This window comes from Heterocephalus glaber, unplaced genomic scaffold, assembly GCF_053883595.1.
Source record: "Heterocephalus glaber isolate CG9 unplaced genomic scaffold, H.glaber_assembly_v1.0 deba00001795, whole genome shotgun sequence".
NCBI lineage: Eukaryota > Metazoa > Chordata > Mammalia > Rodentia > Bathyergidae > Heterocephalus > Heterocephalus glaber.
The window spans coordinates 724873-752483 of NW_028258476.1; the positions used below are offsets into that span (position 1 = coordinate 724873).

General features: G+C 41.7%; 1 protein-coding gene across 48 annotated transcripts in view; it reads left to right on the forward strand.

Moving 5' to 3' along the window:
- The first annotated feature begins 97 nt into the window (after positions 1-97).
- Positions 98-27611, forward strand: part of Ubap2l (ubiquitin associated protein 2 like) — a 46391-nt gene continuing 18877 nt past the window's right edge. For 5 of the 48 annotated variants that reach the window (XM_021249469.2, XM_021249471.2, XM_087203289.1 and 2 more), the window contains exons 1-11: positions 178-284; positions 5081-5210; positions 6768-6845; positions 7085-7195; positions 11807-11975; positions 12488-12583; positions 13509-13554; positions 13887-13999; positions 18848-18900; positions 21599-21684; positions 24107-24278. In XM_021249469.2, coding sequence (XP_021105128.1) covers positions 5121-5210; positions 6768-6845; positions 7085-7195; positions 11807-11975; positions 12488-12583; positions 13509-13554; positions 13887-13999; positions 18848-18900; positions 21599-21684; positions 24107-24278 — 1014 coding nt within the window. In that variant the 5' untranslated portion in view covers positions 178-284; positions 5081-5120. Of the gene's footprint in view, positions 285-569; positions 628-5080; positions 5211-6767; positions 6846-7084; positions 7196-11806; positions 12009-12487; positions 12584-13508; positions 13555-13886; positions 14000-16381; positions 16457-18847; positions 18901-21598; positions 21685-24106; positions 24279-27611 lie in introns of those variants that run through there. The other 43 variants (XM_087203286.1, XM_021249462.2, XM_021249470.2 and 40 more) reach the window with 27 other exon arrangements.

Here is a 27611-nt window from a genome sequence, read left to right on the forward strand (position 1 = left end):
GCCCAGCCGGAGAGCAGTGTTTCGTGGCGTCGGGACGCGCGCACGCTGGCGTGCGCGTTCCTTTTTGCGTCACGTGCTGGGGGACGCAGGAAGGCAAGTGGGAGGGGGAAGGCGCGAGAGCGAGCGCGAGAGGGAAAAGGAGGGAGGGGGCGGGGAGGAGGGAATCTTATATCACGTGACAGGGGCGGCGCGGCCCGGGGTGTCAGTGTGCAGGAGACTGAGGTAAAGTTGGGAACGCAGCGGCGTTGGCGGCGGCGGCGGCAGCGGCAGCGCGGCGGGGCCGGGTATTGTCCGCGGCCCCTTTAAATCCGCGATCCTCCCTTTGCCCTCCCTCCTTTCTCCCTGTCCTCGCCGTACCCCCCTCGCTAGGCCCCCTGCGTCGTGTGTCCTCACTGTGCACCTCTTTAGTGCGAGCTCTGCCCCCCCCGCCCCCCCCCAGTCAGCGGCCCGGAGGTTTTGTTTATGATTGGGTTCGCGGCCTAGTGGGCCGCGCCAGAGCCGGGGCCTCGATTTGGGAGCGTGGCCGGGGCGGGGCTTGGGGCAGCCGGAGGGGGGGCCATGCGGCTGCAGCCCGACGGGGGAGAGCGAGAAAGAGCGCGGGCGAGCGCGGCCTGGGCCCTGCCTGAGGTAGGGCGCTTTTGGCCGCGGCTGGTGCCCGCGGGAAAGAAGGCTTCTTCCCTGCCCAGCGCTCTGCGGGTCTTCTCGGATCCGGATCCGGCCTGGTTTGCGGGTGCGGGGGGGGGGCGATGGGGTGGAGCTGCCCAAACTCCCCCATGTGGCCCTCAGTTTGAGTGCGGAGGATTAATTTGTTCCGGGTGGAGGTAGCGAGGCGATTGGCCCCGTGGGCTCCTGATGTGGCGCGCGCGGGGGGGGGTGAGGTTCCCTTCCTCCACGCGTGGGCTTGCTTCCCCTTCTTTTCCACCCTCTTTGTCAGCTCCTCTTGTTACCCTTCTTTCTTGCCGACCCAGCTCACGGAATACATTTTTGTTGTGTCTCTAGCTTCCTGTTGTCTGTACTGTAGTTTTGGGTACCCCAAACAATTATGTTATTTGGGAAGCTGGATATGGAGGCCCCCCTGGGTTGTGTTACGCCCAAGGGACGTCACTAAATCACTGGGGTATTTGTTCACTCTTCTCATAATGGGACAGAAATTTCACATTTCTTCAGATCCTTCACCTTGTGGACTGAGCCCCTTACATTGCTTTGAAAACGTGTCATAAACAGCAGACTGCTCCCTTTCCACGGTTCTTGAAACGTAGCCACTTCTGGTTTAAGATGTTATGGAAAAAAAACCACAAACAGGCATTTTTGTTATTGTTAACGTTTGGCCATTGACTCACCTAGATTATTAAATGAAGAAATCCCTTTTTTGTCTCGCCATACACCTCCCACCCCCCATGTCCTGCTTTGAGGTTATATGATTTGCTGGGAGGTAATGGGGATCATTGACAACCAGTGTTGTTGAATAACTAAAACATTTTGGCTATGTATCAGTTGATAAAACTCCTTTGAGATCCTAAACCATTGTCCTTTAAGATTGGACCGATTGTTTCCGTTGTGAATGGGAGGTATTGCTGGCATGTATAAACTAGTGATGAAAGGCCTAAAAATGTACTGTTGTGTTTTTTATTTTTAACGTTCCTCCTTGCTAAATGTGTCCTAACTGGAAAGTACCTTTAATAGATTCAAGGTGGTGGGGAAAGGGACACTGAAGTCATCTCAACAAAGCACCTAGGGAAATAGTTGCTCTGTTAAAAGTAGCAAGCCTTACCTATCCCAGTCCAGCTGCAGAGTTTCTGAATTGTGCCTCAAATTAGATTGTAAGCTCCCTGAGGGCAGCAACCAAGCCATAATGCTTTTGTATTCTCTAAAGTATTGGACACATAGTAGATACTCAATAAATACTTGTTGTTAATTTTTTTTGGTAAAATTTCTCTGGCTATTTTTTTAAGTAGCTGGTTTTCAAAATATAATCAAGGGCACTCCTATGTTGAACCTTGCATTTGCTCCTGCATTATTCCCTTGGTCTCCAATACTTCTCACCCCACTTCCCTTAAATATTTCAATTTTATAAGAAAGTAACAAGAGGGCCGGAGATTTAGCTCAGTGGTTTCGCCCGCCTGCTGCACAAGCGCAAGGACCCGAGTTCAATCCCCGGTACCAAAAAACAAAGTAACAGGATTCTTCTCTGCCACTCTGGATATTTGTCCCAGCTTGCTACTAAAACGCTACTGATTCTTTGCCCTTGAGTAATCCAGCATCATCACTTACTTTTGACCTGTTGCTCAGTGTTACAACCTAGGCGGTAAAATTCTGTTACATGTTTGAAAGCACTTGTAAGATGGAATTGGGAGTTGATAGCAAGAATAATCAGTAGGATTTTTTTCTTTCCTTGTCTTTCAAGATAACTTTGTAATTTTTTTAAATATATTTACATCTGACTGATAAAATATGTGCAGTAGGCTATCATGTAGTCCTGTAGCTTATATTTACAAAATACTAATTCTTGTAAGTTGACTTTACAAATGGAGTAAAAAGCAGCTAGTATTTGTGAAGTTAGAGGGGTGGGTTGGAAATGACTGCTGTGCATTAAAAATGTCATCTTTGAGTCAGTTATAAAACATAATAGTTTTCTCTAATCTTGATTTTTTTCCCCCTCCCCTCTTGATTTGGATGCAGGGGCCCATGCTTAAACAATACAGTACTTACTTTTTTGTAAAATGTTGAAACTTGACTATAATGCCAGTCTGGGAAAATGGACTACTGTGTAGCAAATAGTCTTATAGTAGCTTGGAATATTTACACACTTTTTTGTGTACATGTAAGTAGGGGGGAGAGGTAATGGTTAAAAATTAGCACTGAAGCTGCCTTAAAAAATCTTTCTTGGTGATAGGGAATGTGGAATTCTTTTTTTTTTTTTTTGTTACCGGGGATTGGGTCCTGGCAAAACCACTGAGCTAAATCCCTGGCCTGGGAATGTGGAATTCTTAATTCTTAATGACCACATCAAAAAAGAAAGACCCATGCAACCTTTTGACACATCTTGGTGAAGAATTTACCCACAGGGAAGTCTGCTTGCTCTAACGTCAAAGAAACAGGTGAAATTCATTTTCCTAATAGTTAATCCTTCCATATATTTTTTGAAGCCCTCCAATCTCAGAATCCAGCTGTCTTTTGGGCAGCCTAGAAGTATCCCATATAACCTTTTATTAATGAGAAAAATTAAACATGGAGCACAGAAGTATGAATCTATTCCCTTTGGAAATAAATACAAAGTAACTTTTTTTTTGAGGCAGGGTCTGTCTTTGTGGTTCAGGCTGGCCTTGAACTCCCTGTGTAGCTCAGGCTGGCCTCAAACTCTTGGTGATTCTCCTGTCTCAGCCTCCCTAGTGCTGGGATCACAGGCATGCACCACCAGGATTGTCCATAATCTTTTGAGCAATCTTATCATGTGAATGTGTTTTTTGTTTACTAAATGCAGCAGCTGAGATTGCGTTATAAAACAAAATATGACTGAAGGGACATTGAATTCAGTAGGATCCTTGCTCCAAAGAAAATTTTTTTTTTTTTTTTTTTTTTGCAGTCCCGGGATCGAACTTAGGACCTTGCGCTTTCGAGGCAGGCTCAGCACCACTGAGCTAATCCCCGCCCCTAGAAATTAAAAAAAATATGTTTCTGAAAGGCCCTGTATGTTGTGTCTCTTTAAAGACTAACTTTGTCTTGGATGGCATTAATGTCAGATTTATTTATTTATTTATTTACTTATTTTTATTTTTTTGGTTCTGGGGATCGAACTCGGGTCCTTGCGCTTGCGCAGCAGGGGGGGAAACCACTGAGCTAAATCCCCGGCCTATTTTTTAATTTTTAATTTTTGGTACCGGGGATCGAGCTCAGGACCTTGCACTTGCGAGGCAGGCACCGGAACCACTGAGCTAAATCCCTGGCCCTATGTCTCAGATTTAAAATGATTTTCTAGAAACCCTTCCAAATAAAATTTTGTGATAGCTGTGTTTGGTTTGGGACAAAGTTGGGATTCCCTGTATATTAAGGTGAGTGAGTATTGGAGATAACTCCAGTTCTGGTTATTTGAAAGTGTGGATGAGACCCAACAGATGTGCCTGTAAAAGCATTATATTGAGGGGCCGGGGATTTAGCTCAGTGGTTTTGCTGCATGCTGCACAAGCACAAGACCGGAGTTTGATCCCCGGTACCAAAAAAAGAAAAAGCATATTGGAATTATTAGGGAGTTGAGATTCTGGACAGTCACTTGAGCTACAGACAGTGTGGAAGGCTATGTAGTTTCAAGAAAACCTGCAGCATGCTGAGAGATGAAACTTGAAGGAGAAAAGAGGCTAGACTTGAGCTTGTCCTTTCCTAAGTGGTGGAGGTCAAATGCAACTTATATAAAACAGTTGTAAGGCAGATAAGGCTAATTTTTAGGTAGGTTGAATATTGTATTTTAATTTTTGTGGTGCTGGGGATCAAAATCTTGCTAGGGAAGCAATTTATCGCTGAGCACAGTTTTAGCCTCTACGATATCTTAAATTGTTATTTCTTTGGAGTATAGATTAATCCCCTTCCTGGAAGGCTTTTGTTTCCAGGCTTTGTTGATTATCTTTCCTTTTGTCATAGGTACTTCAGATACTTTCACCTATATAGAAGGCTTTGGTTATTAACATTGTTTTGCTTACCATCAAGATAGCTAAGTACTATAAAGCCTGCTTAAAGGGGACTGATAACCAAACTGTGCCCCTGACTTTTTACAAAAGGTCATCGCTTACATGTACTTAATATATTTGTATTTTTTGCAATGCTGGGGATCCAGTCCAGGGCTTTGTACATGCAAAGAATGAGCACTACCACTGAGCTGCATCCCAGTGCTGTGCATTTCTTGTACAAAAATGGATTAACAGCTGTAGTTCCTTAAGGAATTTATCAAAAGACATGTCTCAAGAATAGGTAAATTTCTTGGTTTGTTCTTTGAAGAAATCAGATGTTGGTGAATAAACTGATGAAAGAGAAGCTAAAAACATTTCACCCACATTTAACACCTAAACTTTTTTTTCTTTTAAATCTTCAGTATTCTACCTTGTAAATACTGTTATTTGTATATACTGTAAATGATGACATCGGTGGGCACTAACCGAGCCCGGGGAAACTGGGAACAACCTCAAAACCAAAATCAGACACAGCACAAGCAGCGACCACAGGTAAAGAATCCAAAGGGTGTGCATCTATGGGTAGTTGTGCTTGCTGGTTGATAGTGGTCTCCATGCAATATAGCATCATTCCATGCTTTCGATTATTGATTTAGGTTGCTTCGTCTTGTTGGATAGTTAGTCCATGGCTCTTTTTACTTAGGCCTGATAAAATCAGTGTCATATTGTGATATAGAATGTTTACTTTTTTGTTAAGAATTTATTATGCGGGCCGGGGATTTAGCTCAGTGGTTTCGCCGCCTGCTACGCAAGCACAAATACCCGAGTTCGATCCCCAGTACCAAAAAAAAAAAAAGACTCTATTATGAGATTAGTGCTTCAGTTTGCATCTTGTGCTTTGTGTCTTTAACATAACATTTTCCTTCTGTCATCTGAACTGTCATTTCTTAGACCTTTCTTATTTTTTAGACCTCCTACCTTGATATTTCTCTAACCAACTTTTATCTTTGACACCTTTTCGTTTCCAAATTAGGGGGTGGGGTGCTCCTATTTTCCTTTCAGCTTTCATTGAGGCCTTCTCTGAATTTTTCTTTCCATGAGAAACTGTTATCTTCATTGTTTCTTCCGAATTAACAAATGAGACACCCTAGAGCATTGCTCAGTTTTAGGTCTTAAGGAACAAATTAACCTCTTGAGTATTAAGTTTGGTTTCTGTGTGATCTCTTTTCCATCACTTGTGTTGGTTGTTACCTAATGTGAATGACTTACTTAGATTTGACCATGGTCTGATGTGTTGAATACACAAGACTAGGATTTTCCCCTTATGCATTTTTCTTTCACCTGTATTTCTAAGTGAATTTCTAGTAGAATTTTAGTATTTAATCTCAGTTGGGGCAGTGAAATTCTTAGTATCCTAACATCTACTCAGGCAGAAGATTTCTTAAATCTATCTTGGGCTAAGTCTTACGACACTTTAAACAAAAGGTTAGCATTTGTTACTGAAGAAATAGGAACTAGGTTTACACTTGACTTTGCAAATATGTTAATGTCAAGTAAGGCCAGATGTTTCAAAGTGATCTAATTTCAAGATGGAAGCCCCTTCTGGCATGACAATTGATGAAAAAGCTCCTTGCTTTTTTGGGGATTATAGCTTGAAATAGTTACAGCTTCATTCTGTTTTTGTCATTTTGCTGATTTGTGCATCTTTAAAAGTACTTAAGTTTTATTCTTTTTTGTTATTTTTATTTTGCATTATTGGGGATTGGGCCCAGGTCCTTGCACATGCTAGGAAAGGATTCTGCTTTTGAGCTACATCCCCGGCCTTTTTATTTTGTTTTGAGACAGGGTCTCGCTAAGTTGGCCAGGCTGGCTTTGAACCTTCATTTCTCCTGCCTCACCCTCCTGAGTAACTGGGATGACAGGTGTGCGCCATCATGCCCTGTTATGCTTGGTCATTTGTAACAAGGAAAAAGAAACACAAGGGTGGTGGGGAGGGGAGGGATTGACTCTTTAGATCCCAGTTACTTTTTTTTGGTACCAGAGATCAAATCCCAGTTACTTTTTAAAACTTGCTTCTTGATTAAGCTTTCTTAATGTTTCACTTTCTAGGCCACTGCCGAACAAATTCGACTTGCACAGATGATTTCGGACCATAATGATGCCGACTTTGAGGAGAAGGTGAAACAAGTGAGTATAACACTAATTTGGTGTAAGGTAGGGAAAAGATGTCAGTAGTAAGCATAATTATATTTTCTTTATTGAATGAGTTTGGGGATGTTTTCTTTGTGTGTGGGGGGGGTGGGATATTCTGGAGTTCAAACCCAGGCCTTGTGTAACAAATTTAGTTGGTATCTCTTCCCTTTAGCTAGATTATTTTGCACAGATTCCAAGCTTGTTCATGATAGTTGCTGGTTTTTCTCTTTCAGTTGATTGATATCACAGGCAAGAACCAGGATGAATGTGTGATTGCTTTGCACGACTGCAATGGAGATGTCAACAGAGCAATCAATGTTCTGCTGGAAGGAAACCCAGACACGGTAGAGTGCTAACAAAGTGTTTGCAGCATGGGCGTCCTGGGTTGGGAGGCTAGGAATATTCTAAAAATACCAAGTAGGGTAAATCCCCTTAAACTTTCATTGAATATGTTGGCACACGCCTGTAATCCCAGTACTCAGGAGGCTGAGGCAGAAGAATTTCGAGTTTAGGGCCAGCATGGGTTATATAGTGAGCTCAAAGCCTAAACTATGCAGTAAGACCCTGTCTCAAAAAACAGTACCCTCCCCCAAACTAGTGTGTCTTTTTCTTTAAGGAGACTGGGGAGCTTTCTTAGAAATTGTTTGCCATAGGTTTCTAAAAATTTTAGACTCTAGGGCTGGGGATTTAGCTCAGTGGTTCTGCCACTTGCCTCGAAAGCACAAGATCCTTTGGCCGGGGATTTAGCTCAGTGGTCTTGCTGCCAGCTGTGTAAGCACAAGGACTGGAGTTTGATCCCCGGTACCAAAAAAAATAAAAAGAAAGCACAAGGTCCTGAGTTTGATCCCCAGTTTTAAAAAAAAAAATTGTTTTAGACTAAATTATATTTAATGTGTAATATGTCCTCTTGAGAATAATGGTCATAGGAGAAAGTAGGTGAAATCAGTCTTCTGATTGGTCTAGAATAAATTACTCATTCTAGGATAGTTTTGCTTTTCGGAGACAGAGTCTTACTATGTAATTCATGCTGGCCTTGAACTCACTTTGGAGTCCAAGCTGGCCTCAGAGTCACAGCAATCCTCACAGCAATCCTCCTGCTTCAGCCAGCAGGGTGCTGGGAGCTAGTGGCTATTTTAAAGACTTAGATTAGTCTGAATTAGTGGTAGTACTTGGTTACCGATCAAGGGAGATTTCTGCTAATCTTTATTGCTGTTGAACAAAGTCAGGAACTACATATACTTCAGGACATTTCCATCAGTGTCACCTTTAGGTCGCACAATACTGTTTTGTTTTTTTGGTACTGGGGATTGAACTTGGAACCACTGAGCAAAATCCCCAGCCCAACGAAACTGCGCAATACTGTTTCATTGCTTGAACTTAACTCTTGAGGCAGCAAAGAAACAAGTTTCACAGCCTGGTGATCGTCCAGGGCTGATAGAAGATACCTTAGAGGGCTGCTGGCCCTGGAATTTGGACAAACTCCTTTAACTTCCCTTTCCCACTTAATGAGAATTCTGTTTCTGTGTGTTTTGTCTTGTCTTTCGACCATCTTGTAATTCTGTTAAGAACGGTAACTTTTGGCTTTGCCTTGCTAACCTTTGGGACATTCCTACAGTGCCTACTAGAGAATTAAAAGAATTTTTTTTTGTAGTACTGAGGATTTAAACCTAGGGCATTCCCACTGAGATATTTAATTTTGAGGCAGGGTCCTCCTGAGTTGCCCAGGCTGGACTCTAACTTGTGATCTTCCCGCTTCAGCCTTCCAAAATGCTGTGATTACAGGCATGTGCCACTATGGTTGGTGAGAATTTTGTTTTTCTTTGTACAGGGGATCGAACCCAGGACCTTGCACTTGTGAGGCAGGCGTCAGTGAGAATTTTGTTTTTCTTAAGTAAACAGTATATTGCATTGGAATCATTTTCAGGTTTACCTATCTTATGCTGGAGATCTTTGGGATAGAGTTCATCCTTAGAACCTTTTTTTTGGTACTGGGGATCGAACTCAGGTCCTTGCACTTGGGCAGCAGGCAGCGAAACCACTGAGCTGAATCTCCAGTCCCCCGGCCCTAATGTTTTTCAAAAAGTCTGCTTTTTGGGGTTGCAAGTCATGTTTTGTCTCTTTCTGGCATCTTCTGTTTAGTGCTAAGTCTGACCTTCCATAGTAGGAAAGAAAACAAGTGAGAGAATAGGCTTCAGCCACAAATTAACCCAGTTGCCACTTAAATCAGTGGGAAACAAATTCACCTGCTAGGAACATTGGCTGTATTTAGGTGGGTGAGATCATATTAGAAAACTGATTAAGGAGGATCATAATTCTTCTTCCTTGTAGAACCCAACCAGTTGCCAGCAGCTAATGTGTACGTAGGGGAAGGGGAAAGGTGACAGGTTCCTGGAACTTGCCAGGTTTTGAGACAGACTTGTATAACTTCTAAAAACTGTTTTTGGTCTAGTTTCCAGGATTCTTGGTGCAGATTTAGCGAAAGGATTATTATGTTTTATAAATTGAAGCTATGTGAGCATCAGATGATACCTAACTGTAATATGGAACAAACTTGGATTGAAGGTTGGATAGCAAGGAATTGCTAAGTTCTAAATGGATTATTTATTTATTTATAGTTTGGACTGGTCCTGAACTCACTGCATAGCCCAGGCTGGCCTCAAATTTGTGTCAATCCTCCTGCCTCAGCCTCCTGGTTGCTGGGATTACAGGAGGGCACTACCGTGCCTGGCCTGGATACATGATGGTGCACACCAGCAATCCCAGCACTCAGAAAGGTGAGGCAGGAGGATTGCTAACAGTTCAAGGCCAACAACCTGGGCTACATAGTGAGTTCAAGGCCAGTCTGGATGATATAGCAAGACCTTGTCTCAATAAAATAGTCAAAAATTACTGTATTACTTTAGTAAACTCTTTAGACTCTTTAGAATATATTAATGTGATTTTATTGTAATTTTATTTTTTGGTAAAAGTAATGCTGGTAAAAGTCTAGAACTCATGATGACCCTACTGTCAAAGCCTCCTGATTGCTAGGATTACAGACATATATCACCATGCCCAGTGACTAGCTTTTTTTTTCTTTCAGCACTGGGGATCGAACTCAGGACCTTGTGCTTGCAAGGCCGGCAGTGGCACCACTGAGTTAAATCCCTGGCCCTTAGAAATATTTTAATACTAAATTTATTGAAACTTGAAATTAATATGGGTTACCTATGGCCTCTACAATTGTGAGAGGTGCTCAAAGTGGTGGCCATGAGCTTCCAGACACTTAGTAGTATGGCAGACTGCTGCTTGGGCAACCTTGCTCATTGAGATTGCTACATATGCATTTTCAGTTTCTTCTAAGGGCAGGGAGTGTGGTGAGTTTTCTGTGATTTATGAAAAGAGTACCCCATACGAGGGTAACACCATCTGTTGAAAAAGCATCTTACTGTTTTTCTTTTCCTGAAATGTGTGTACATTTTTTTTTATCAGACTGTGTGTGTGTGTGTGTGTGTGTGTGTGTGTGTGTATGTGTGTATCTGTGTAGTGACCTCGTGGATAAAAAAATGTTTGGTCAGGTTGTACCATATAGGTTTGTGTGCATGATGTTATGATGTTTGCACAATGATGAAATAGTCTCATTTTTCTCAAAAGCTTTCCTGTCATTAAAAGATGCCTGGCTGTATTCTGCCTGTGAAAAGTTAAATTGAATTGTATCAGTTTTTGAAGTGTAAGGGAAAATATAGTGGGTAAAACCTAGATTGAAGGTTTCCTATAAATTGGCATGTCCCTGAGCTGGGCATGGGTGGCACATGCCTGTACTGTAGCACTTGGAAGATAGAGGCAGGAGAAGGAGGATCACTGTGATTTCAAGGCTAACCTGAGTTTCATAGTGAGTTGAAGGCCAGCCTGAATTATATAGTGAGTCTCTGTCTCAATAAAAGGGGCGGGGTGCGGGGATTTAGTTCTGGTTCCGCTGCCTGCCCCACAAGCGCAAGGACCCAAGTTCGATCCCCTGTACCAAAAAAAAAAAAAATTGGTATGTCCCACCTGGCATGGTGATGCTTGGTTGTAATCCCACCATTGGATAGGCTGAGGCAGGAAGATTGCTGTTGAGTTTAAGGCCAGCCTGGGTTGCATCATGAGTTCAGACTAGCTTTACATAGTGAGACCCTGTCTCCAGGGAAAAGAAAGGTATGTTCCAGGACCAGAACTATTTGCTGTTTGGTCTTTTAAATGAAATTGCTCTCTGTGTGTGTATAAATAGTGTTTTCCTCCTAAATTGATAGGTGGTTTCATTTGGCCCAAGGCCAAGTGTTGCTTATTTGTCCTGAATTTGTATATAAGTTTTCCTTTTTGTTTTATTTGATATGAACAGTATAAAAAGTTGGAGGTCACTAAATCCAAGGGCCTCTAACTTTTTCAGCCTAGGAAGCACGCTTGATAGAGATCAGTAACTAGATTCTTTGACTAATCCACTGAGTGGTTGAACTGGCTAGAGAACTTTGGGAAGTGACCTCTGTAATCCATTACTTGTAAGCATCCTCACCGCCTCCCAAAAAAAAACCCCTGAAAAACCTTGAATTTTGACAAACAGATGTAATATTTGATTTTAGGTTTTGTCTGTATCTTCCATTAAACGGAAAAGTAAACTAATGGGAGTGTCTTAAACATAGACAAAGGTGTGGTGGGTGTGAAGGTGCACTCCTGAAATCCCAGCCCTCTGGGAGGCTGAGGCAGGAAGATACCATATTTGAGCCCAGCCTGGGCAACTCAGAACCCTGTCTCAGAAAATAAAAAAGGCTAGAAATGTAGCTCAGTGCGAAGATTTTGGGTTCAATTCCTGGTACTGTAAACAAAACAAAACGAAACCCACACATATGGATGTCAAGGTGCTGAGAGAATAAATGAGCCATCCCACCTTTCATCTTTCGTTAGTCCATATTGATTAGACGTGTTTTTCTACCATCCTTTAGCATTCTTGGGAGATGGTCGGGAAGAAGAAAGGCGTCTCGGGACAGAAGGACGGTGGCCAGGTGGAATCCAACGAGGAAGGCAAAGAAAATCGAGACCGGGACAGAGACTATAGTCGACGACGCGGTGGGCCACCCAGACGGGGCAGAGGCGCCAGCCGAGGACGAGAGTGTATGCATGGGGCTCTATCAAAACCAGCTGTGGGTCAGTACTGTCTGGGTCTCAGGCTGTGTCAGGGCCTGCTAGGCAGAGCCTAGGACTCACTGTATCATCTTTTCCTTTTCTCGCCATTGTCTGTTATGAGACCTTAGCATCTTTTGTGTGTACCCTTTTCTAGCATCAGTTGTTAGACTGGCATAGAGGTAACTTTGTAGTCAATGTGTAGAATTAGTTTACACTGATGATGAGCAGCACCTCACCACTCATGCGTGACCCTCACCTTCTCTCTTTCCAGCTCACAGTCTTTTCTCTCCCTCTCTCCCTTTTTTTCTTTTGCTACCAGGGATTGAACTCGGGTCCATGCGCTTACACAGCAGGCAGCGAAACCACTGAGCTAAATCCCCGGCCCCAGCTCACAGTCACTTAGTGTTTTCTTTCCCTAACTGTATTATGTGGCCTGTGTGTATTTGTAAATATTCTATTGACCCTGCTCTGGCTGTGTGTTTTGTTTATTTGTATTTCAGTTCGGGGTCAGGAAAATGGATTGGATGGCACCAAAAGTGGAGGGCCTTCTGGAAGAGGCACAGAGAGAGGCAGAAGAGGCCGTGGCCGAGGCAGAGGTGATGAGTTTGGGGGGGATGGATATTATAGGCAGGGTGCATATTTGTGTGTGTGTGTGTGTGTGTGTGTGTACCGGGAATGGAACTCAGGACCTTGCACTTGGCAGGCATGCACAGTGCCACTGAGCTAAATCTCCACCCTTGTGTTGTTTTTAATTTTTTTTTAGTTTTTTGGTACTGGGGCTCGAACTCGGGTCCTTGGGCTTGCACAGCAGGTGGTGAAACCACTGAGCCAAATCCCTGGGCCCTCATTTTTATTTTTAATATGTGTTCATTGTACTGGGAATTAAACACAGGGCCTTCATGCTAAGCTACATCCCCAGCCTTTTTTTCTATATTTTTGAGCCAGGGTCTTAATAAGTCATTAAATTGCCCAGACTGGGCTTGAACTTGTTATTTGCCTGCTTCAGCCTCCCAAAGAGCTGGGATTACAGGTGTGCACTACTGTCTCTGGTGGGGCAAGTTACTCTTAGGTTCTCTAAGTCTGCTTTATTTTGGTTTTGGTTTTTTTTTTTTTTTTTTTTGGTACCAGGGATTGAACTCGGGTCCTTCCCCTTTCGAGGCAGGTGCTAGAACCATTGAGCTAAATCCCTGGCCCTTAAATCTGCTTTATTTAAAATAAATTAATATGGAGTCTGGTTACTACCTAAATTTGTGAAGTATCGTGCCTATACCAGAGACTGCTGAAGTGGAGAATGGGAAAGCAGGTAGATGTCAATTGTCATCTTTACTGTTAATGTTGCTGTGTTTGCTTGAAGACCCAGCAGTTTGAGCAGCAAACTAACAATCTGTCAGTAGTAATGTTGTCCTACTCTGTTACATTAACTGACGTGCTACATGGGACTGAGAGAACATCTGAAAAGCTGCCTCAGCTGGCAAGGTGATTTTATATCAGCTACTAAAATATTTCTGTCCCTCTCTTTAGGAGGCTCTGGTAGGCGGGGAGGAAGGTTTTCTGCTCAAGGAATGGGGTAAGTGCCATTAGTCCAGGGACTTTTAAATTTTTTTCCCTAATAATCACCATAGAAAGCCTTAACCAAAATATGATCAAAATGAATCCGAGAGTATTTAATCAGAAAAAAATATGTAGACTTTAGGGTTCATTTCTCAGGGATAAGCATATACCATGACATTTTGGATGGGCTGATAAACAAGAAAAGTAGACTGCATATAGTATTACAGAATGGGGCTGATCATTTTGTATTAGGAAGGAGATAATCAAGATTCTGATTGTCTTCTTTGAGTTAATATTTGCTGAAGCTGCTTAGTGGTCAGAGATACGTTTAAGCCTTATTTTTTTCAGAACTTTTAACCCAGCTGATTATGCAGAGCCAGCCAATACTGATGATAACTATGGCAATAGTAGCGGCAATACATGGAACAATACTGGCCACTTTGAACCAGATGATGGGACGAGTGAGTGTTTATTATTCATTTCTTGTCTCTGGGAACCTAGCGAAGTTGTTACTTATTTTACTTATTTACTTTTTTTGGTGCTGGGAATTGAACCCAGGGTCTTGCATATTCCAGGCAATTGTGTATTCTACCACTGACCTACACCCCCAGAGCAGGCAACAATTTTTTTGAAGTTACAGTTACATTAAAAAAGTAGAGGAGGGCCGGGGATTTAGCTCAGTGGTTTTGCCGCCTGCTGTCCAAGTGCAAGGACCCGAGTTCGATCCCTGGTACCAAAAAAAAAAAAAAAAAAGTAGAGGAGTAGCAATTGGGTACAGAGATAAAGAGAGAAGTGAATCATAATTAAATTACTCTGTATACTGCTTAATTACCATATTCTTTTAAGTACATTATACGGGCTGTTTCACTTTATTTTCGTCATTATTTTATTTATTTTTCACCATCACTGTTTTATGAATAGGCTTTATTATCACTTTCCTGATGATTAAAGTATGACTGAAAGAGAGATTATGAATTTGTTAGTGTTTGAATTCCAAATTGTTTGGCTCTTAAAATCTGTGCTCTTTCCAGTACACCCATGTGGGTGCTGTTAGCTCCAAGTGCTATATTTCCTAGTGTTTTTCTGACAGTAGCTTTTCCTTTTGAAAGATATCCAGAATCACTCAATTAAGTCACTGCTTGTAGAAATGAGTAGGGCCCAGAATCCATGTCCATATTGTTGTTTTGTTTTCTGGTACCGAGATAGGAATAATATTCTTTTTTCCCTTTCATTTTTGAGAAATCTCAATGTCTGAGTAAGAGGAAAGCTCTAGCCTTTCTAGCATTCTGTTAATAGCCTTCTTGGTGTGGTAGAGTATCGTGGGATTTGAATAAAATTGCTTTTGTTTTTTGCTGGCTCTGGTGCCTGTATCTAGCTAGGTTATAGATGTTTAGGGACATGTTAGGTTGTAGGATAGACTAGTATCTGTTTAGGGTAAGAGATACATGTGATGCTTTTAGTAAGGGCAGGGCAGTCTCTGGGATCTAGAGTGCTTTCTTGTTTTTTTTTTTGTTGTCTGTTTGTTTGTTTTTGGTACTGGGGATGGAACTCAGGACCTTGGGCTTGCGAGGCAGGCACCAGAACCACTGAGCTAAATCCCCAGCCCTTTTTTTTTTTCTTTGGTACTGGGGATCGAACTCAGGACCTTGAGATTGCGAGGCAGGCGATGGAACCACTGAGCTAAATCCCTGGCCCTAGAGTGCTTTCTTGTGAGAACATCAATCTCCTGGCTGGGGCAGCACAAGAGAGCCTGAGGCTTTTCAACTTATAAAAGGGTCTGGATTAATAGGAGGGCCTGAAATAGGCTTTTGAATACCACAGCCACTTAAACTTGCTTGGTTCCCTTTCAGAGATAAGTGATGTTTGACTCTGGATCTTTAGGACAGTCGCACATCTTCTCATCTCCAGCACACAAGATGTTATACCTTAGGTCCCAAGTGTCGCCTACTTTCTCTTTGCCAAGTGGCTATCTCATAATCTCATTTTTAATATTTCCCATGGGTTTCTGGGCTTGGTGGCGCATGCCTGTAATCCCAGCACTCAGGAGGCAGAGGCAGGAGGATCACTGTGAGTTTGAGGCCAGCCTGAGCTACAAAGTGAATTCAGGGCCTGAACTACAAAACAAGACCCTGTCTCAAAAAAAAAAAAAAAAAATCCTATGGGTGCAAAGTGAAGTTGAAATACTGACAGGATGCGTATCTTGTTAAATTTCTATACCATGTGGCTAAGAAATGTTTATTTTAAAGTTTCTCTGCTTTAAAGGCACTAGAATTGTTCTTCATTTCTTGATGGCTTTGTAGAGGCAGTGGTAGCTGTCTCAGTATCAAAAGTTACTATTTTTGAGCTGTAGTTTGTTCTTGGGTATATTTGGCTTTTTAGTCTTTGGTAGAAAAGATGATGGAAATTAAAGGATTTGTTTTTGGTTAGGGATAGAAAATTGGATATAATGTCTTCTCCTTAGCCTTAGGAGTGTCTTCAGGAAGGATTTGGTTGGAAAAAACAGGGAATGGTGAGCTGAATATTTTAACTATTGAGTAGACAAGCAGATTTTGGAAGTCCAGAAGCAGAAATCAGTGCATGTGACTGAGTGAGATTTATGTGATGCTGTGGTCATGTTAGTGTGAAAGTGTTAGGTATAACTCACAGTGTGACCTACATGTGCGGTCTCTTTTTTGTGTTTTCATAATAGCCAACTTCAATTCCCTTTATAATTTAAAAATAAATTCAAACCTACCCTTAAATATCCACAGGTACAATGGGAATTATGTATTGGGGGCAGATATTCTCATTCAGAAGCAAAATTTCACTGGTTGTTTTTTCTTTTCTTTTCTTTTTTGTTTCAGGACTTGATTTCATTGGGGTTGAGGGGTCAAATTATCCCCGAAAATTTGAGACTGCTCCTGGTATGATACATCCAGGTGCCAAACTGCCCCGGATAGTTTTATAGACTTTTATGAGTGGAAATATCTGTGGATATGTAATATTTCTGTCTTTCTGCTTTTTTCTTTCATTTCCTGTGCCCACTTTTCCTTCTTAAAAATTTGTTCATTAAATGAGTATTTTACATGTACATTGTGCTTTATGTTTAAGGAATAGAAAACCTGTTCTGTTCTTAAGCATTTCCATGTTACTGTTCCTTTCTCAGCAGCTCTCTTAGTCACAACCATACTTCTTGTATGGGAAAGTAGCAAGAAGGTACCTACATTCTTCCTTTCTGTCCCAGTCTGTCACCAGCGTGCAGAAGGAAAATTCTGGCATAGAGTCTAGATTAGATAACCTCTTAGGTCACATCTAGCTCAGGATTGTGTAGGAGTGCTAACTAGTTTGCGTTCCATGTAGCTGGGATGTGATGGATGTCAGTGAGGGAAGAGTGGCATCACCAGAAAGCAAGAAGAGTGGAGTGTGGAACTTGTCCAGAGTGAGATTGGACTTTGGTTTTGAAGGACAATGTCATTATTTAGTGATTTGGAATTCCCCTGGTACAGTTTTAAGGTTTTCCTGGGAAGGTCATTACAGTGGATATATTTTCAAAGAGTTTTCATTATTAAATGTTTAGACGCTTTTCAAATGGGTTTTTTTTTTTTTAATTTTCAGTTTTTTCTGTGATACCAGGGATCAAATTCAGGGCCTTGCACTTGCCAGGCAGGTGTGGCACCACTGAGCTACCTCCCCGGCCCTTTTTTTTCCCTTGGTACCGGGGGTCGAACTCAGGACCTTGTGATTTTGAGCCTGGCGTGGCACCACCAGATGAGTTTTATATATAGGTATTTGAATATTTTTTAGTGACAATGAAATATTTGAATGCCTTTCAGCCTTTTTAAATTTCTTTGGTTTTTTGAGATAAGATTTTATTACATTCACTATGTAGACCGGGCTGACCTTGAACTTGAGGCAGTCCTCCTGCGTCCTTAGTGTGAGTATTACAGGAATGTGTGCCACCATGCCCGATGTGACTTTCATTCTTACAAGAAGCTTTCTCCTTTTGGAAAGAAGGCTTCAAAAGTTACTCAATATACGGTTGTTCTATACATTCTTGTTCCTTCTCTAAGTAAGTCATTACTTTGTGATCCTTTGGTTGTAGGGAAGAACCTGGTTTTCATAAGAATTGTTTTTTTTTTTTTTTTTTTTGAGTCTCCCTTTGTAATTCAGACTGGCCCTGAACTCATGTAGCCCAGGCTGGCCATAAACTTGTGGTGATCCTCCTGCGTCAGCCTCCCAAGTGCTGGGATTATAGGCATGCACCACCATGCCTGGTTTCCTAATATGAATTCTTATCTCAGTTCCTTAATAGCATTTAGTCTTTCTGAAGATGTATGTATACATGAAGCAAAAGGGAATGTGGAAAGTGGCATGATTGCTGGTGACCTTTTCCTGTGAAACTATAAGTCTTACAACATGAGGAGGTTGTACACCTGTTGTCGGTGCCATGACCTTGGCAGGGCAGATTTCATGTTCTGTGTGAGGAGGAATAGTAGGTAGTTACTGTTCATACTTGATTTTTCAGTCTTATCCATTGTCTTCCAAAAGGAGAAATACTCTGTGGAGCTCTTTGTAGTTATCCAGTTAAACTAGGAGCTGTGAATTTGACTTCTGCTGAGTGTGCTTTTTTTTGTTTTTTGTTTTTGGTACCAGAGATGGTGCTCAGGACCTTGCGCTAGCGAGGCAGGCACAGCACCACTGAGCTAAATCCTAGGCCCAAGTGTGCATTTTTTATTCAGTTCTGATTGCAAATATTTCTCAGTGTCCTCAATTTGGCCTTCAAACCAATTCTTTATTATTGCCTTGTCACTGACCATTGTATGCCAGCTATTTATGTATCTACCACTGCTGCCATCCCTCTTCAGATTGCTTGCTGGTTTTTGTCTTACACCAAATACATAGATGTAGTGTGCATGTTCTGGTTTGCTTTGGCTGCTGCTATTTCACTGAATTCACCACTAAATTAGAACTAAGACCATAAAGATAATGCCTGGAACATTGACTCTGTGTGTGTGTGTGTGTGTGTGTGTGTGTGTGTGTGTGTGTGTGTGTGTGAGATGTGCATTTCTCTGTCTATCTGTCCCCCCATACTTCTCTCCCCATCCTGTTAATCCTATAAGAAAAACTGAAAGTAGCTCTGAAATCATAATCTTAACAAAACTGCTGCAGTGAGGCATCCCTTTCTACATAGTTTACTTGCCTCTGAAGCCCAAAAATTCCTTCTGATGACTACATTCTGGTCATACTTTTGGCTGCCAGAAATGTTAATGCATTAGTATTCTATACAAGTTCTGTAGTGATGCTCAAAATCATTTTTCCTTTATTCTCAGGTGCATGGAGGGCTGCAACAGAGGAGTGGGGAACTGAAGATTGGAATGAAGATGTAGGTATTTTCAGGTTATTCCTCATTAGTGCCTTCTATCCCTAAGTGATATTTAGGGATTTGAAAACAGATATGTTTCTACCTGTTGAAATACACCCTTCAGATTCTGACTCAAAACTTGTACATCTACAGTAGTGTCCTGAGCCAGAACATTTCACATATTGTCATAGTTACTTTTCTCATTGCTGAGACAAAATACCCAACACCACCAAGTTAAGGGAGGAAGGGTTTATTTAGCTCAGTTTGTAGAGGTTTCAGTCCATAATTGGCTGTCTCCAAGGGCAGTGTGGCATGGCAGAGCGGTATTGCAGAGGAGAAACAGTTCATGACAGGTCGAAGGTAGCAAAGGAAGCAAGGGACCTTAGCAGCTTTTTTCTGCCTCATTTATTTATTTACTTATTGTTACCCGGGCTTGAACTCAGGAACTTGCACTTGCAAGGCAGGCGTGGTGCCACTGAACTACATCCTGGCCCTGCCCCTTTTATATTGTATCTAGGCTACTGGGATTAGAGTGGTACTAAGCCAAACAGTGGAGTAATCCCCCACCCTTAATCCTAGCATTGCACCATGAATCAGTCACAAACTCTATATTGGGCCATCTCCAAAAAAGCCCCACCTATCACTGCATGAGGCTTTTGGGAGACGTGTAGATACAAGCCATAACATGGGCATGAAGAGGACTACCTGTGGAATGGACAAGTGCACCTGTGCAAGTCCAATGTCTGAGTGTAGGATTTATCCCACGAAGAGATGGATGTTGAGTAGGGCACCAGAAGTAGAGCTAGGCAGGTAGAATACTGACATTTGCCAGTAGCACATGACTCTATCTAGAGCTATTCCGTTATTTGGGGTAAGGTCCTGTAATGGATTGACAGTGGGTGCAGAGTTATGGTACCAAATCTTCAAGCTTGCAATCTGGTTGCCCTGAAACCCTTTTTTATTTACTTGATGCCCAATTTTCTAATTGTAATTGAGATGAATACGTGTGGAATTTTCTATTTGTTTGCTTGACTCAACTTAGAAATTACATAGGTGAGTGACACAGAAGCCAGCTATGTGAATTCAGTGGAGTACTACAGTTGTTTCTTGCTTCACAAACTTAATTCTATGATTCTGGTTGTGAACTGAATTGGATGAGAACTGAAATCAAATTTCCCTGTAAGGTCAACATTGAACCTAACCATTGAATTTGACTCAATTCTCATCCAATTCAGTTTGTGACCAGAATCATGGAAAGAATTATGTTCACGAACGAAGGTGCCACTGTACTTGAGTAAAAGAAATTTTTTTGTTTTCTTGTCACTCTTAAGCTTTTACTATGAATTATAGTTTGCAATTATCATGGATAAGTTTGTGTTATAACGTTTTAAAATCTGCTTTCCTATATTTACATACAGTTAGGTAAGATAGCTTTTGTTAAGAGGAAATGACAAGTCAAAATGATAAAAGTATTTTGAAGCTGGACGTGGTGGCGCACACCTGTAATCCTGTGGTATTGGAGGCTGAGGCAGGAAAATCGCAGAGTTTGAGGCCAGCCTGGGCCACATAGTGAGTTGAAGGCAAGCATAGTGAGACTATCTCAAAACACCAAAACGAAAAAAAAGGCGTTTTGATTGCCAGTCCTAGGTTGTAAAACTTTCAAATGCATCAGCACCAAGAGGTGATTGTTTTAATTCAGCTAGACTGCTTTACTCATAGGGGAGGGAGAATTTGGTTACTTTCTGACTAGTCTACTTAAGCAGTTTTCAAGAATGATGTATATGAGGCGGGGATGGATTTTCTGTTTGTTAGGGGAGAGATTTTAATCAAGAGTAAAACAAGAAACAAAGCCCAAATTAATTTTCATATAGTAAGAGCCATTCTCTGTAATTGCTTACCTAATATTGGTGCTTTAAGAGTGTAATAAAGTCTGGTGCATATCTCCGATGATGACTGTCATTATATTGTACACCTAAAATGTACCAATGAAAGGATATACAAAAAAGAAAAAAGTATAATAAAGTCAGTATTAGGGCGAAAATGGCAACATCTCTATCCCTCAAGACTTTTAATTGGGCTGGGGATTTAGCTAAGTGGTTCCACCGCCTGCCTCGCAAGCTAAGGACCCGAGTTCAATCGCCGGTACCAAAAAAAAAAAAAAAGACTTTTAACTCACCAGCACAGGAGCCATTAGTGCTCTGAAGCCAAGAATTAACCTTTCTTCAACTTGGGCACGATCTTCCTTTCACAGGACACGAGAGGTGTTGAAAGATAAATGTGGTGAGAGTGGGGAACTGTAATGAGAAAGGAATGTAAATGGAATTCTCCCTTTTTACTGATCAGCAGTATGTATATTAACCTTCCTTTGAGTTCATTGTGCATGTAAAGATGTGACTTCACTATGTTTTGTTTGTTTGTTTGTTTGTTTTTGGTACTGGGAATTGAACTCGGGTCCTTGTGCTTGCACAGCAGGGAGCGAGACCACTGAGCTAAATCCCCGGCCCTACTTCACTGTTTTATTGAGTTCCTTGGCTCTGCCCTTTGTTAGGGTAAAACCATTGAGAATATGTTGAAGGTCAGTCCGTTCAAAATCCCTCAGGGTAGATAGTTTATTTTCATAGGATTTTCTCTTTTTCTTGATGTTGAATTTGCTTTACTTGTGCCAAATTTCTGATTGGCTTTCCTGACCCCAGAAGTGACTCATCCCTGTGTTTTCCAGCTTTCCGAGACCAAGGTCTTCACTGCGTCAAATGTGTCTTCAGTGCCTCTGCCTGCGGAGAATGTGACAATCACTGCTGGTCAGAGGCAAGTGTGCCGTGACATTCGGTACCTTTCCTGAGCAGTCTGCTGAGGTAGCTGTAAGGGCCAGTGGCCGTGGCCTTCACATGTTCTGGTGGTGCTGGTAGTTAAAGATAACCATGTTACTCCTTCTTAGGTGGGGGACAGTCAGTGAGTGTACTGAGTGAAAGTCCCTGTTACAATTTTATGTCCCGTTCTCCCCTGAAATAGGCCTTTAATTACATTAATCAGTAACCCGGGGCTTAAAATTGTGAAGTAAGTTGGGGAAAGAAGAGTCAAGCCAAAAATGCAAATGTTTTCATTTATTTTTGAGTTCTGCGGAACTATTCAATAGCTTCTTTTTTTATTTTTTGTACTGGGGATCAAACTCAGGACCTTGCGCTTGTAAGGCAGGTGCTGGAACCACTGAGCTAAATCCCTGGCCCCCTCAATAGCTCCTTTTGCTTTATAGTGCCAGTCTTTGTCCTCTAAACCCACTGAGAACATTTAGTCCTCCATATCTATGGACTCTGCATCTGTGGGTTCAGCCAGCTGCAGATCGAGGAAATTGTTTTTGCAGTACAGGGAGTTGAGGCCAGGGAGTACTGAACTACATCTCCAGCCCTTTTTATTTTGAGACAGGGTCTTCCTGAGTTGTCCAGATTGCCCTCAAACTAGGGACCCTCCTGCCTCCTTCTCCCAATAGCTGGGAGTATGGGCTTGTACCACCATGACTAGCTTGGAAGTATTTAAAAGACATTCTTAATACAGTATAATAACTTTTTATATAGCATTTACATTATATTAGGTATTACAAATAACCTAGAGATTATTTAAAATACATAGGATGATGTATAGGTTATTTGCAAATACTATTTTATATAATGCTTTTGAGCATCAGCATATTTTGGTATCTTTTAGGGTCAGGGAACCAGTGCCTCGTGGAGACCAAGGGATTCTAGCTAATGAAGTGTTTAGAAGTTGAACCTGGGTATTGGGGTTAGTGGTAGGAGATACATTCTTCAGGAAATACTTTATTCCCTTAAAAGCCCTCCTTGTTATTTGTAGTCCTGGACATGATAACTGTTGCTCAGAAGGTCCTAAAGAGTTGTGATAAGTGCAGGATGTTAGTGTTACTACCACAGGTAGTGTGGATTTGGTTTTTTTCTGACACCAGGTGTATAGTTTTTCCACATCAGTTGTGTGGTTCTCTTGAGACCGGCTGGGTATGTTCAGTTGTGACACTTAACTACCCAGAGTCAACATAGACCTCACGTGTTGAGGGCTTGACCTCGTAAGACTGTCCCTGCTTCAGAGATCTGCAGACTTCAAGGTTCCACGACCTCTCTTCAGGTTTGATACTGTACTAGAATGACTCACAACTCAGGCTAGTGCTTTGCTGTTAGTAAAGATGCAACTCAGGAACAACCCAATGGAAGAAATAAAGGACAAGGCGTGTGTGTGAGGGACACACCTCCATGTCCTCTCCAGGTGCCCCGACTCTGTGTGTCTCATTGCTCAAGGGTAACTGCATAATTAATTGGAGCTTAATTACAGAGGTATAATTGAGTAAATCATTGGTCATTGGTGATTGAATTTAATAGCTGGTTCCCTCCCTTAGCGTGGGTAGGGTTGGGAGGGCCTGAATATTCTTGTCCTTGAGTCTGGTTTTTCCAGTGACTAGGCACACCCAAGGCATCTAGAGGATCCACACTGGGACAGCACGTTAGTATAAACTCAGCTGTGGATGAAAGGAGCTTGTGCTGACTGATAGAAGGTGCTACTGTTCAGGAAATTTCGTTTTGGGGATGAAACCCAGGACCTTCTGTGTATTAGGCATACACTTTACTACTGGGCCACACCCCCAGCCCCATATTTTTGTTGGGTACCACAGTTAGTTTTTGAAATTTTAGAAGTTATGGGAAATGATTTTCAAAACCTTTCATGTTCTGCCAGGCATGGTGGCACACACCTATAATCCTAGCACTCGGGAGGCTGAGACAGGATTGCCACAAACGGGAGTCCATCCTGGGCTACATAGTAAGTTCATGGCCAACCTGAACTACAAAACAGGACTGTCTCAAACAACAAACAAAACAAAACTTTCCTTATGGCTTAAAAATTATGGCACATACTCAGTATTAAAACAATGGATAAATACTTGTGAACTGTGGCCCAGTTCCTGAGCTGCTATTTAAAGTAATAACTTCATCAAAATAAAAAATTTATATAGCCGTTATTGTTGGTGCCTTCAGTGGAAGTTAGCTAGATACTGCAGTGGTTCTTAGACGTCAGTTTTGGTAAATTAAGCATTTCAGAACTTTATATTTATGAGTTCATTCAGATCAGTAAGTAGCTTCCTTTTGATCTGTGACCTGAATTGTATATTGGGGAATGTGTGCTAGGGCTTTAGACATCATTCACCAAGATTCCTTTCATATCCCTCTAGAATTGACCTTGCTGTTCTGCTGGGGAAGACACCGTCTTCAATGGAGAACGATTCATCTAATCTGGACCCATCTCAGGCTCCTTCCCTGGCCCAGCCTCTGGTGTTCAGTAACTCGAAGCAGAGTGCCATATCACAACCTGCTTCAGGGAACACGTTTTCCCATCACAGTATGGTAAGCAGGAAACATAGGTTATCCTAACCAAAATTCCTACCTTACCTCCAAATACTTAAGTCATTCTTTTTATCAAAGAATAAAATTACAGCAACTTTGTCTGAAGGTCTTACTTGGCTTTGCTTTCAGTTCTAGAATTGGCAACATTTCACTTCATTCAGTAGATGTTGTGATGGACCAAGTAGAAGAGATCTTTTTTTTAATTATTATTATTTTTTTTTGGTACTGGGGATTGAACTGAGGACCTCACACTTTTGAGGCAGGTGCGGTGCCACTGAGCTAAATCCCCAGGCCGAAGTTGGTTTTATAAACAGAGAAGGGGTCTGAAAAAAAAGGTCTCAGAAAAAAAAGAAACAGACAAAACAGAGAGTGTATTGGTTACTTCAAAGTTACATTTCTTATAAGATGAAATGGGAGATAGTAGAGAAATGACTGACTGATGGACATCAGGTCATCAGTGTTGTGTAGTGGTTAAGGCGAAGGATAGTGAGAAATTATAGCAGGATGTTGTCCTCTTAAGGAGAAAGCTTTTGACATTGAGTTTAGTAGTGGAAGATGGCTCTAGGTGACAGCTTTGTCTGATTTTGTTTTTGAAGATTTGACTTTGGACAGACTTAAGTATAAGAATAAGTTAACCTTACATCATGTAAAGGTACAAGATCCCAATGATGAATGTAACTGTATTGTATACCTAAAATGGACCAATAAACTTAATGAAAGAAAAAAAAAGGGGCCTGGGGATTTAGCTCAGTGGTCCCGCCACCTGCCTTGAAACACAAGATCTTGAGTTTGATCCCTGGTACCAAAAAAAAAAGTAAGTTAGCCTTTACTGAACACTCACTTATTGTGCTGAATACTATTTCTTCTTTCTTGTAAAGAGAAAACCACTAATAACAACTTGTCAGCAAATTTTAATCCTTTTGTAATCCTAATGAAATTGTAGTGGTAGATTTTAGCAGTTCCTCTTTGTGTGTGTATGTGATTTTTGAGATAGGGTCTTGCTATGTAGCCCTCAAACCCAAGGTGATCCTCCTGGCTCAGCCTCCCGAGTGCCAGGATTACAGGTGTGCGCCACCATGCCCAGCTGGACTTCATGATTTATAATGTTAAAACAAAGCCATTACTGTATCAAAGGAATCATTTAGATAAAGATTATGGAAGGACCAATCTTTGTATAGTCAGTAATCCTGTGAAGCACTGCTTTTTCTTATTTTGGTCTGTTTTTGGTAGAGTTACTAGAGATACAAGAAGCAGACTGTGTGTATACATACAATTTTATTTTTCCAGTTATGGTAAATTACCTATAAAACTGCTGCATTAGCCTCTAATTCAGAACTCTGTCAGTGATTTTTGTTGTTTTTTGTTTTTCATTTATTTATTTGGAGACAGGGTCTTGCTCTGTAGTGCAGCCTGGCCTGAAACTGAGTATGTAGCCCAGGCTGGTCTTGAACTCACCATCCTCCTACCTTAGCCTCCCAGTCCTGAAATTACAGGTGTAGGCCGCTATGATTGGCCCCGTCAGGTTTTTTTTTTTGGTACAGGGGATCAAACTCAGGACCTCATGCTCGGCAGACAAATGTTACGCCATTGAGCTAAATCCCCAGCCCCTGTCAGGTTTTAAATTTTTTTTTTTTTTTTTAGGTTTTAACTATTGTCTTAAAATGTTTTTTGTGTTAATTTTTTAATTTGGTGGTTGATGTCCTGCCACATGGGAAAAGTAACAGGTGAGAAAAGGTAGGGAAGAAGGAAAATAGAAAGTAGTGCTGGAGTTGGGTGTGGTGGTGCACGCCTGTCATCCCAGCACTTGGGAGGCCAAGGCAAGAGGATTGCATTGAGTTAAAGGCTAGCTGGGGCTGCATAGTGAGTTAAGGCCAGGCTGAACTACATAGAGAAGCCCTGTCTCAAAAAAAAAAATGAAAGAGGTATTGGGATTAAAAAAGAGAAAGGTAGTGTAAAGCAGGCAAGAAGACCAAGAAGCAGTGCACAACTGAAAATGTGATTTGAGTGTCCTGTATCTCTTATTTCCCCTCTGGATGTCTGGAATTATGAACATTATCAGATAAAAATGTTGGGGCCGGGGATGTAGCTCAGTGGTACTGCGCCTGCCTCACAAGCGCAAGGTCCTACCTGAGTTCGATCCCCGGTACCAAAAAAAAATTTTTTTGATGTCAAAAAGATGTTTCCAGCATCCTTCCACTTTATATAACACTGATTTTAATGTATGCTGCCTGATAATGTCAAAATAAATCCTTTTCATTACGTGTGTATTGATCATCAGTGTTATTTACTGTAATTTTTCATTGAGAATAAATGTTAGAGAACTAATTTTTTAAAAAATTTAATAGTTGCAGTCAATATAGGAGTTTCTCTCTCTCTCTCTCTCTCTCTCTCTTTTTTTTTTTGGTACCTGGGATGCAACTCGGGTCCTTGCACTTTCGAGGCAGGCAACGGCACCACTGAGCTAAATCCCTGGCCCAGGAGTTTCTCTTTTTATTTTTGTATGGAACACAGTGAACAAGCTAGGCACGGTGTCATACTCCTGTAACCCCACCACTCTGGGAGATGGAGGCAGGAGGATCAAAAGGTCGAGCCCAGCCTGGGTAACTTCATGATGATTTAGTGAGACCCCGTTTCAAAATTTAACAAATAAACAATAAAGATGGGGGATGTAGCACAAAGTAAAGGGCCTTGGTTCATTCCCCAGTATCATGCAAAAACCAAACCAAACAGGTAATTTTGTGTCTTTAATGATTTGCATTTGGCAGATTGTTTGATGTTCTTGTAATAGTCCCTCACTTCAGCTAGACTTCGGGGGTTTTGTTTATAGTCTCCAGATATATACTGGAGAAAACAAGTCTTACCTGGAGTAGGACAGACGAGTTTTGTGTAAAAAGGCACACTACTTGATGGTGATATGCTGTGGTTATTTATTTATTTACTTATTTATTTATTTAACTGGAGATTGAAGCTGGGGATGGTGGTGCATGCCTATAATCCCAGCACTCGAGAGGCTGAGGCAGGAGGATTGCCGTGAGTTTGAGGCCAGCCTGAGCTACATAGTGAGACTATCTCAAAACATAAAAACAAACTCCAAAAACCAAACTGGAACCCATGGCCTCACACTGAGCTATATTCCCATTGCTTGAGTACTGAGCTGTATTCCCCTGATCAAACTTGGGACCTTGCGCTTGCCAGGCAGGCAGCAGCACCACTGAGCACCACCCAGCCCACCCATTGCTTTTTGAGTCAGGCCCTGCTAAGTTGCTCTGGCTAGCCTTGAACTTGTGATCCTCCTGCCGTGCCCTCAGTTGTAGCTGGGGTTATTGGTATGCA